Here is a 12249-nt window from a genome sequence, read left to right as displayed (position 1 = left end):
ACATTGGCTTGAATGCCCAGTTAAGTCATCAGTGTGTTGACCCTTCATGTGAATTTCTGCACCTTTGACGTTTTTAAGGTAGGTTCTTATTGACAAACATTTTTCTCCTCTTCAAAATATTCTGGTGAGTGTCCCTAACAGTTGATTTAGAAATTTTGTGATGATGATGATGTGGAACAACAACATTGATTCACTGCAGCTGCATGTCCACTACCAAACATTGTCTCGTCGCAACTTACTTGGCTGCTGTTAGTTCAAGCTGCCTCTATAGTCACTGCGCTGATGTCTCCTATACACCACGAGCCCGCATCTCGTGGTCGTGCGGTAGCGTTCTCGCTTCCCACGCCCGGGTTCCCGGGTTCGATTCCCGGCGGGGTCAGGGATTTTCTCTACCTCGTGATGGCTGGGTGTTGTGTGCTGTCCTTAGGTTAGTTAGGTTTAAGTAGTTCTAAGTTCTAGGGGACTTATGACCACAGCAGTTGAGTCCCATAGTGCTCAGAGCCATTTTTATACACCACGAATAAAATGAGTTTTGGGAAGAAATCCTAATATATGGTACTATGGGAAGTTCTCTATCCCATGCACTTCGTCTACACACGTACTCAAGCAAGCCATCATATGGTGCAGGGCAGAGGGTTCCTTGTACTACTGTTAGTTGCTTCCTTTCTTATTCTACTTGCAATGGAGCAAGAGAGAAATTACTGTCTGTATGCCTCCATACAAACCCTAATTGCTTTTGTCTTGCATTAACTCGTTTAGCAAGATGTCATTTGTGATCGGAGGCTTTACCGGCATATGTGTTGCTTCCAGGGCTCTCGGGTGTCCAGCCAGATGCGATCGTTGAAGTCCCACGATATTTTGGCAAATAACCTTTCTGCCATCATCAGGTGGTTCTGATGGAATGGTCTGTCTGCTCTTTCTCAGTGTTATTTATGTCCGTCAGTCGGGCTTTGACTCCCTGCGCTGACAGTCCGATTGCGGCTGCCGACATTCCGTTTGCGTGCGCCGACACTTCGATTGTGGCCGCCGACCCAGGTCTGCGCGCACCCCGGCATTGCGCCAGGTGGAGGAAGATGCAGAATCCCGTGGAGTGTCCTCTGTGGCCGTCGTAGAAGGGTCTTGTGTCCACTTGTGGCGTGACTCCTTGATGGAGTTAAGTAATGGTTGCCATGCCTTACTTAGTTGAAAACCTGAGTCTCGGTTTATGAGACTGTCCATTACGTGAATTTCAATGGCCTCCTTGAAGGTGCTGTCCCAGTAGAAACTGGTAGGGGCCGGAATCTTAATCTCTTCGTATTTCGCGTTGTGTCCAGTTTCCAAGCAGTGTTCTGCCTGTGCCGATTTAGTGGGCTGGCCTAGGTGCGTGTGGCGTTGGTGTTCTTTGCAGCGGTCTTCGGCTGTTCGAATTGTTTGACTGGTGTAGGATTTGCCGCAACCACATGGAATATTATATATGCCTGCTTTCTTGAGGCCAAACGCAAAATACGAAGAGACCAAGAGTCTGGTCCCTACCAGTTTCTACTGGGACAGCATCTTCAAGGAGGCCATTGAAATTCGTGTAACGGTCAGTCTCATAAACCGAGACACAGGTTTTCAACTAAGCAAGGCATGGCAACCATTACTCAACTCCATCAAGGAGTCACGCCACAAGCGGACACAAAACCCTTCTACGACGGCCGCAGAGGACACTCCACGGGATTCTGCATCTTCCACCACCTAGCGCGACGCTGGGGTGGGTGCAGACCTGGGTCGGCAGTCGCAGTTTAAGTGTTGGCACTCGCAAACTGAATGTCGGTGGATGCGACAGGAAGTTTGGCAGTCGCAATCGAACCGTTGCCGCAGGGATTCGAAGCCCGACTGATGGACATAAATAACATTGACAATCAGCAGACAGACCATTCCAACTGAACCACCTAATGATGGCGGAAAGATCATTCGCCGAAATATCGTGGGACTTAAACGATCGCATCCGGCTGGACACCCGAGAGCCCGAAGATGTACATTGGTGGTAGAATCATTCTGTAATCAGTTAGAAATGCCAATTCTCTAAACTCGCTCAATAGCATTTCATGAAAAGAACATCTCCATCCAGCGATTCCCATCTGAGTTCATGAAACATTTCCAAAATATTTTCATATCGATTGAACATACCAGTAACAAATCTAGCAGCGTGTCTCCAACTTTCTACAATGTATTTCCTACTCTGACTTGTTGAGAATCCCAAACACTCAAGTTGTGTTCAAGAATATGCAGTCTCCTTTATAGATAACTGCACTTTTATAAAATACTCCAAATAAACTGAAGTTGGCCATTCACCTTTCCTAACCAAATCTTATGTGCTGGTTTTATTTTATATTGCTTTGCAACATTATTCCAAGGTAATTGATGTGACTGTACTGAAATATTCCAGGATTCCTTTTTCCACTCATCTGCATTAGCTTACATTTTTCTACATTTAAAACAACCTGCCATTCATCACACCAAACGGAAATCCTGTTTCCTCCTGTGGTCACTCAATAACAAAGCTATCCTGTCCACTACAGCATCATCAGCTAACAGCTGCAAATTTCATTGGAAATTGCTGGGCTGATAGGCTGTGGTCGATGTCTAAAACCTTCTCCTAACACGTTATCTCCAACTGTGGGAGACATCTTCAGAGGTAAAGTGACAAACTGTAAATAGATCTTGAGGGAGCACCAAATATACAGGGTGGTCCATTGATTGTGACCAGGCCAAATATCTCACGAAATAAGTGTCGAACGAGAAAACTACAAAGAACGAAACTTGTCCAACTTGAAGTGGGAAACCAGATGGTGCTATGGTTGGCCCGCTAGATGGCGTTGCCATAGGTCAAACGGGTATCAACTACGTTTTTTTTAAAATGGGAACCCCCATTTTTATTATATTTTTGTGTAGTATGTAAAGAAATATGAATGTTTTAGTTGGACCACTTTTTTCGCTTTGTGATACATGGCGCTGTAATAGTCAAACGTAAGTACTTGGTATCACGTAACATTCCGCCAGTAATTGTGGAAAAGTTCCATATCGTGTTGATGTATGGCAGTCAAATTGCGCGAGAATCGGGAATCTCAAAAACATCGGTGTTGAGAATGCTACATCAACATCAATTGCACCCGTACAATATTTCTATGCACCAGGAATTGCATGGCGACGACTTTGAACATCGTGTAAAGTTCTGCCACTGGGCACAAGATAAATTACGGGATGATGACAGATTTTTTGCACGCATTCTATTTAGTGACAAAGTGTCATTCACCAACAGCGGTAATGTAAACCAGGATAATATGCACTATTGGGCAACGGAAAATCCATGATGGCTGCAACAAGTGGAACATCAGCGACCTAGGCGGGTTAATGTATGGTGCAGCATTATGGGTGGAAGGATAACTGGCCTCCATTTTATCGATGGCAATCTAAACAGTGCAATGTATACTGATTTCCTACGTAATGTTCTACCAATGTTACTACAACATGTTTCACTCCATGACAGAATGGCGATGTACTTCCATCATGATGGATGTCCTGCACATAGCTCACATGTTGTTAAAGTGGTATTGAATAGCACATTTCATGACAGGTGGATTGGTCATCAAAGCACCATACCATGGCCTGCACGTTCACCGGATATGACATCCCCAGATTTCTTTCCGTGGGGAATGTTGAAGGATATTTGCTATCATGATCCACCGACAACACCTGATGACATGCGTCAGCGCATTGTCAATGCAAGTGCGAACATTACAGAAGCCGAACTACTTGCTGTTGAGAGGAATGTCGTTACACGTATTGCCAAATGCATTGAGGTTCACAGACATCATTTTGAGCATTTATTGCATTAATGTATTTACAGGTAATCACGCTGTAACAGCATGTGTTCTCAGAAATGATAAGTTCACTAAGGTACATGTATCACACTGGAACAACCGAAATAAAATGTTCAAACCTGCCTAAGTTCTGTATTTTAATTTAAAAAACCTACCTGTTACCAACTGTTCGTCTAAAATTGTGAGCCATATGTTTGTGACTATTACAGCGCCATCACAAAGCTAAAAAAGTGGTCCAACTAAAACATTCATATTTCTTTACATACTACACGAACATGTAATAAAAAATGGGGGTGCCCACTTTAAAAAATGCAGCTGATATCAGTTTGACCTATGGCAGCGCAATCTAGCGGGCCAACCATAGCGCCATCTGGTGTCCCCCTTCAAGCTAGACAAGTTTTGTTGTTTGTAGTTTTTTTGTTTGACGCTCATTTCGTGAGATATTTGGCCTGGTCACGATCAATGGACCACCCTGTATAGGTGGTGTAGGGGCACCACATTCCATGACATTATCTCTGTTAATGCCAGCATTCTTACTTGAAAGAAATTGATTATCATTCTTAAAATGCAACGCTGACATCCAAATTTTATCTAATGTCACAAGTTCCTCTTTTCTGTTCAAACTATTGTGGTGTTTACAAATCTCTGTAGCTTCTTTATACATCAATACATGCATGCATGATAATGCAATGTTTTTGAGAATACACTCCTCTCGCTGAATTTTATTTCATGAACACCCTCTTAGTAAACATGTTACACTACAGCCGATTTATCCAGTACCAGTATGAGCCAGTCCACAACTACAAGGAATATTATCTACACTCACCGTTACCAAAGGGTGTTTTATATCTTTTGCTGATGTTGAACATTCTTTTATCTTGGTGGGGGGTCTAAAGGTAGTTTCCACACATACTTGCTCAACGCTTTCCCAATGCGCTCTATAATCGTACTAGCGAATGGAAGGAAAACTTTCCCTTTGGGCAGCCATTATTCTTTATTGATTCTTATTTTGACTGTAGGGCACAGTGCTCGCCAGGCATCGACCGTCGTTTGTCAGCCCAGAAGTTTCAAGTGAAGTCAGTGCTAGCTGTGAAAGCTCACATTGTATGATTGGTCAAAAACTGCTGCTTGTCCTATCCGTCAGATCGTTCATGTGTGTAGAGTAAAAGACTGATCCTATCACACTTCCCTGGGGTACTCCTGATGATATCCTAATTTGTGATGAACGCTTGACATCCAAGACAGTGTATTGGGTTCTAGCACTTAAGTCTTCAAGCCACTCACATATCTGAGACCTAATTCCATATGCACTGACTTTTATTACATCTGCAGTGGGGCACTGTGCAAAACCTCATCTGGAAATTTAGGAATTTGGATTCTACCTACTGTCCTTTATCATGGTTGCAGAACATCATGTGAGAAAAGGGAAATCAGAGTTCCATGCTAGTAATTCTAAATTCATGCCGATATGCAGAAAGAAGCCTAATATTTGAACTTAGAATGTGCGCAATAATTCTGCACAAAACTGTGTGTGTTATTGCTTCGTAATTTTGTAGGTCTGTTCTTTTACCCTGCTATACATGGGACACACTTGCACCTTTTTTCCAGTTGCTTGGGACCCTGTGCTGAACAGGACACATATGATACAAACAAGTCAAGTAGGGGGCCAGTGTCAGTGTACTCTGTTTAAAATTGGGATTCCAACTCTTTTAATCACTCCTCAACATAAGCAATGCCTATTTCTATGTCCTCCATATGTGTGTCTGTGCAATGGTCAAACAATGGTGTGTCTACAATTGTTCTGCATGAGCAGTTTTTAATGCTGAATTTAAAACTTCAGCTTTTCTTTTGCTTTCTTCTATTGCCACTCCAGACAGGTTGCCAACTCACTGAATGAAAGCCTTTGACTTGCTTAGGGATTCTGCACAGGATCAGAAATTTTTTGGTTTCTCAGAAAGATCTTCTGCTAACGCATCATGTTGGAAGTTATGTATGGTTCATGTACCGATCTTTTATAAACACATATTTCTACTAACTTTTGCATTTCAGCATTTCTGTACTTGTTTTTTGTAAATAGAAAATGCAACTCTCATTTCCTCGGTATTTTCTGAATTTTGTTAGTAAGTCACAGTGCGTATTTTCTGTGCTTAATCCACTTACTCGGCACATACTTCTCCAGAATGGACTTCAAATAGTTTAAACTCTGTCCTCAATTTCAATACATCCATCATACTGAAACTCAATTATCTCCATAAAAATTCTCCTAGCCTTCTTGATGCATGGACATATGATGTAGATATAAGCACTATGAATAAGTTTTTGTTCTTTAGCAGTAAAATTGTTAGTCCTGAGATACGATGCCAAAACATTGGCAATCACACTGGATTGTTTTGTATGGTGAGCAAACTAGCAGACAATGAAAAACATGATTGCCTGCATGTTTAGTAAACTGTGAAACACATGGTCACTCATCTCCAATCAGTGAATTGCAGGTCCAACCTTCATCATCAGACTATTTTCACTGGCTTCTCACTCCAATTAAGTAAAAGACTGCAAAGCTGGGTACAAATTATTGACAAGTTATGTCAGCTAAAAAGTGGGTAACCTTTACATACTGACAGCTAGCAATGAGACAATTTTGCTTGTCTCCGGTATTTATTTCGCATTTCAACTGTTTCTAGATCTAAGATAATTCCTGCTGTTTGCAGTGCCATAAATGAAGCTTTCTAAGCTTTCATTAAGGTAAATATAAGAAATAATATCAATAAAAATTACTGATGTAACGTAAAAATTTATAAAACCTCTGTTATAGCAAATGGAAGATCCAGGTTCTGGCTCAGACAACCCAATCAGGGGCTACTAACCGCCATGTCGTTCTCTGCCAATGGTGTCATTTGGATGTAGTATGGAGGGTCATGGGGTCAGCACACTGCTCTCCCAGCTGCTGCTGGATTTCTTGACTTTGGAACCATTACTTATCAATCAAGTAACTCCTCAACTGGCATCACAAAGCTTATTGCATGTTGTCCCTGTCCTCCCACCAAGGAAATATCCCTGGCAGTACTGGTGATCAATCCCAGGTCTTCCGCAAGACAGCCAGATGCACCGAGTTGTGGAGGCACATCGTCTTACAGGGTATTTGATATCACGTGCTTTACAGTTTGTTAGATGGGTGGTAGCACAATGGAGGGAATGATTTTTATTCATTTCATTAGTATAATGAAGTCTCATAAAATGATAGCAAAAATGTGACATAATTACAAACACTTGAAACATAGGTCACGATAATGATCAGATCTTTAACATATTCTAATTTCGTATTAATCAATATTACCTGTTTACTCTCAAAGACATTTATTTTTCTGTCTTCTCTTAAATAAATTAAATATTGAGTATATGAAAATATCTATAGTTGGAAATAAAAACTATAGCAAAAGTGTGTGTACCACAGTATCGGAATGTTTTGTATCGTTTGTGTCAATAGTTATGGTGGAAGAAGATGGAGAGGGCTGAATAATTTCAGTTTGCTGGTTTGTTGTGGTAGAGGGGCTGTCAAAATTGCCCATATCTGCCTGGAAGAACACTTCATGAATTTTAAACTGAACTATGTTCTGTACATGGTTATTGTAGGTTTTCAATTTAAATGCCACATAATCAGAAAATATGTCACGTGGTGACTTTTTTTCTTGTTTCTTGTTGTTTGTAGCTTGTTTTTTGTTTCTGATGGTGTCAATTATATTAATGATCATGTTCAGATCAGCAGCAGCTTCATCATATGCATCTCCTTTTCTACACTTCTTTCTTGGAGGTTCTTCTACATCCCCTACATGTACTTCATCTGATGCAGGATATTCTGTTTGTAGGACAATGTCATTACTTGTTCCCTCATCTTCAGACCCTTCCAAACTTGTCACATCTATATCAACCTCTTCAACTGTGTTCTCCTGAGAATGAAAAGAAAAAAAAGCTTACAAAATCTGTGTAATTTAAAGCTAGAAGCATTATTTTCTACATAATATTAACATACCCATATGATGATGCAGCTGTGGCACCCCACAATTAGTGGATCGCTTTGCTAGAACATATTTAAGATTTGTAAAGAATTTACCTAGTCATTTATTTAGAGTAACATTAACAAATATACCTTGTTCCTTCAGTTTCCCTAACATGCAAATAAACCACTAAAAATTGCACATGGCACTGCAGAACTTCCCAAAATGCCTTGGAGTTGTGACGGGAAGCACTGTGGAACAAATCTGTGGTATTATGAATTAAGTTTTCCACACCTGTGCTATTACGGGTTGCCAGTGCTTTTTATCGTTTTCTGTACACATTTGTTGGTTTGAAAAAAACTAACTTCAGATGGTAGGGATGAAAAACAAATCTTTTTGGAAACCCATAGAGTGCTACATTTTAGGTATATTACATGGAGGCCTGACTGAAAAGAAAAAGTAATTTACCCGATGTATTCATCAGCGAGCACTCATTTGATTTCTGCTAACATTTATCAACTCCATACCCTGGAGAACATCAGTGAAGTTGTGACGAGTGTGTGTTCAGCTATGGAATGAGAAGAGTGAGCACAGTGGTAGAGGAACATTTAGGAAACAGGAGATGGAAGATGGAGAAAATCTGGTTTCCAGTAGCTGTCAGGAAGGAAGATGCTCTAATGGATCATTCTTGCCTTCAAGATCTGTGCCTCACAGTCATGAAAAAATGAAAGCATTCACATCCCGTTGTTCATGTAGAATAACTGTATTTAATAGAACTGAAGACCACAACCAGAGATGTTATTTGGTAAACTAACAATATGGGGTGTCCTTCCTAAACTATATGTATAAAAGGATTGACTACATTACCCTTCTCCAAAAAGCAAAGAAATATTCTGTACTGGTTGGGGTCACACAGATGGCAATAAGTTCTAATACATACAAAGAAAATTATAATGTACATTGTTATAAAGACAACATTAGTACTTTGTAGGGATTCCTCCTCTATGTAATGCTTCTGTTAACCTCTTTGGAATAGTGTTTAAGCTGTTTTGGTAGTCTGAGGTAATATTCTGCCATTCACGGTGTAGACAATATTTCACAGAATTCTTACTTCATGTTGTCTGACCATTTGCAGGTGTATTCCAAAGGTATTCAAGTGGATTAAGGTCTGCATTCTGCGCTGGAAATTTGAGAATATGAGGAGTATGGTACAACAACCACAGATGCTGTATGCTTAGGGCCACTGGCTTGCTGAAAGTAGAAATAAGTGACTAAAACCAAGGTAGCAACGCTATTTTTTGCAGATTTGCCTTTAGGATATTTAAATATTGACATGTGTTACCTTCAACAAAAACAAGTTGTCCGCCACCAGATGCAGCCATACATCCCCATACCGTAATTCCTCACCCACCATTCTTTTCTGTGTGTTGATTGTGTATGGGATCCTCCTCCACCGTTCTTTACTGTGTGTTGATTGTGTGTGGGATCCAGCTCAGTATATGGTCATCTTCCCACCAAAAGTTTGCCATCATTTGTTGGTAAACGATGCAGACTTCGGTGTGGAGACGATCAAGTACTGAGCTGTAACCTAAACACATCCAACCCACAGTAGCACACGATGATGGAGGGATATGATATGGCTACATCCGATGAGTTGGCCAACTTGTTTTTGTTTAAGGTAATATAAATTGATATCAATATTTAAATATCCCAGCAAATCTACAAAAAAAGTGTTTTAGCTTGGACTTAGCCGCGCTTACTATTTTCAACAAGACACTGGCACTAAGCATACAGCTCGAATTTTTCGTCTATGGTTGTTGTACAGAATGCCCCATGTTTTCACCTTCCAGCTCAGAGAACAGACCTTGATCCACTTGAAGATCTCTGTAATAAGCTAGAAAGACTGGTCAGAAAACATAAAATACGAAGTATGACCGGCCTGAAATAACGACACCACGAATGCAAAGTTATGTAATGGGAAAATACTACCTCCGAGACCGCTAAACAGGTTTAATTCATTCCAAAGAGGATAATAAAAGTGATACATAGAGGAATAATACTTTCAAAGTACAAACATCGTCTTTATACTTTTTATGTGCGGTGTATTTTTCTTTGTATAATGAATACTTTTTTGCCCACTGTTTGACAAAGAATATTTAATTACTTGCTGCAGAAGGCTAATTTAGTTAATCCTTTTACATGTGCAGATTGGGAAGGAAACCCCATACTGTTAGTTTGCCAAATAACATCTCTGGTTGTAAACTTTAGATCGAAAAATAGTTATTCTAAGTGAACAACAGAGTATCAACTTTTTTTTCTCCACGACTGTATATCGTCGAAGACATTTGCTGTGATAACTAATTCACACACTGCTTTAACTCGTACAATGGGCGGGTCAAATGACAATGGAAGTACTGCTGAGCATATACTCTGCTACTGACGTTTTAAATGCATTTATAATTCTGTAATTAAAGAAAATAAATACTAGAGTACTGTTCGTACAGATTAATGAATTCCCTCACCTCTGAGCATCTGCCTTTTGTCCATCCAACTTTATCAAGCAGGAATGACATCGATTTGAAGGCAAACCAGCCGGAACGGTATTTCTTGCCTGCAGGCATTCCCGAGGTGGCGGCCTCTTTCCTTCTTTCTCTCCTAAAGGAAGCAAGTAGGGAGTTAATTTTCTTCTTCACTTCCTCAGATGGCACTTTCAGTGCTTCCGCAATTTCTTGCCAAGCTTCATTTTTTCTGGTGTGCATTTTAAATTCTGGATCTCTTGGATCCCATAGGCATCTGTGGTGTCTGTACTCTTCAATTAATAGCATTACATCGTCTTCTAACCACTCCATCGCTAACATCACTCACGTTCAATAACGAAAACAAAGGAACACCATAGTACGCGCGAAAAACAACAGACTGCGAATGTTGTCAGTCGCAGCCGCACGAGCGCCGAAGTGGAGGGCGTGTTAACTTCCTGTTATGACTCCCTGAAAGACCGATAACTAGCCCTAACAGGAGAGAGCACATCGAAATTCGAACCTAGCACGTCCGAAACTCCGAATGCCGTTTCTTCCAGCTCGCCTATTGTTTACACCCAAGAGAATGCTCGGATGTAAATGAGACATCAGTCTGACGGAATGCCCGAACTTGTAATGTAACATTTCCATCTGCACTAATTCAGTTATCTGCGATATCTCATTCTGATGGCAAACATACTCGTAATAATGACACGTTTTGCTTAACTTCTGAGCGCATGGACGTATAGCACATCGTCACATACAAGTCATTCACTGTCCTGACTTTTGGCAACATAGTATATTTTTGTATGCGAAATTTAGCCAGATCTGAAGCTGGGTTGATAACTTACTTACAGGCAAAATATAGCACGTTAATGAGGACAAACTTACAAAAACGCACATGTAATTGCAGCTGTACTCCAGGGAATTTTGATAAGTTTACGTTCCTCAGTATTGGATGTTAATGACTTGTCTGGTCCCCTGCCCATTCTTGGATTTTTGTAATTATTTACCACGCGTTCCACCACTGACAATATTTGTTAATGTGATAAATGTTGAGCCTCAATGTCGTCTGGACTTTACATTAAACTTTAGGTCCCCCTACGACTGGCAAGGTCAGTCAGTTAAAAGGTCAAAGGCTGGAAGAAGGCAAATGCATATCACTTGCAATGGGACTTCTCTTAATAAAGTACTAGGGCGCTAGAGCTATCTTGGTTGCGACTATAATTTAATCAAAGTCTCATCTTTTAAGATGATTCACACTAAAATAGTTCAAGAGAAATATATAGTTTTTGCCAGATAATTCTTTCTACAGTTTGTAATGCAAGTAGCCTCTTACTAGAAGCTTTCTTATGAAGATGAAGACATCTACTAGTATAAGCAAAATCAAACTTTTTGTAAAAACAAACAATGAAAACTACAGATTGGAATATCAACAATATAAGGAAAAAGATAAATTGCTACTTGCTCCAAAGGTAACATGTTGAGTTCCAGACAGGCACAATGAAAATACTGTTACACATTTAGCTTTCACGGGAAACCTTCTTCACAAAAGAAAAGACACACACATTCATTCAAAGAAGTAAGCACACTTGTTGTGCCTGTCTGCAACTAAATGTGTCATCTTTACAGTGAGTAGCAACCTGTCATTTTCCTTATAGGCCTATTGTTTTTATAAATACATTAATTTATAGTCAGATCTCTAAATGCCACAAATGGACTGTTCACTTTTGTCACGGTGCCACAACAAAGCATAATTTCATTTTTAGTTTACAAGGAACGTTGTGTACATGCAAATACACTATCCGCCACTGCCCAGCAACACTTTTAACTGTCGTCAGCAGCAGTGGGCATTAAAGCATTTTGTCTCTACTGGGAAATCACTCTCGGCTGTGA

General features: G+C 40.3%; 1 protein-coding gene across 2 annotated transcripts; it reads right to left on the bottom strand.

Annotated features, from left to right (window-relative positions):
* Window positions 1-6652: 6652 nt before the first annotated feature.
* Window positions 6653-10764, bottom strand: LOC124789448. Of its 2 annotated transcripts, XM_047256813.1 has the most exons (3): window positions 10360-10764; window positions 7873-7920; window positions 6653-7789 (listed from the first exon to the last, which is right to left on the bottom strand). In XM_047256813.1, the coding sequence occupies exons 1-3, from the start codon at window positions 10693-10695 to the stop codon at window positions 7271-7273; spliced, it is 903 nt and encodes a 300-aa protein (XP_047112769.1). In that variant the 5' UTR covers window positions 10696-10764; the 3' UTR covers window positions 6653-7270. The 2 variants fall into 2 exon arrangements, with proteins under 2 accessions (XP_047112769.1, XP_047112777.1); XM_047256821.1 differs by lacking the exon at window positions 7873-7920 and having other exon boundaries at window positions 10360-10759.
* Window positions 10765-12249: the final 1485 nt, after the last annotated feature.

This window comes from Schistocerca piceifrons, chromosome 1 (genome assembly GCF_021461385.2).
Source record: "Schistocerca piceifrons isolate TAMUIC-IGC-003096 chromosome 1, iqSchPice1.1, whole genome shotgun sequence".
NCBI lineage: Eukaryota > Metazoa > Arthropoda > Insecta > Orthoptera > Acrididae > Schistocerca > Schistocerca piceifrons.
The sequence above is the reverse complement of the archived record's forward strand: the minus strand, read 5'-3'. Positions and strand labels throughout refer to the sequence as shown.

Excerpts from the sequence above, each read along its gene's own strand:
- LOC124789448 (XM_047256813.1), bottom strand. The coding sequence starts at position 10,695 with ATGTTAGCGATGGAGTGGTTAGAAGACGATGTAATGCTATTAATTGAA. Across the intron at positions 7,921-10,359 it reads CAAAAGGCAGATGCTCAGAG|CAAAGCGATCCACTAATTGT; the intron begins GTGAGGGAATTC and ends AATATGTTCTAG. Across the intron at positions 7,790-7,872 it reads ACAGCTGCATCATCATATGG|GAGAACACAGTTGAAGAGGT; the intron begins GTATGTTAATAT and ends TTTCATTCTCAG.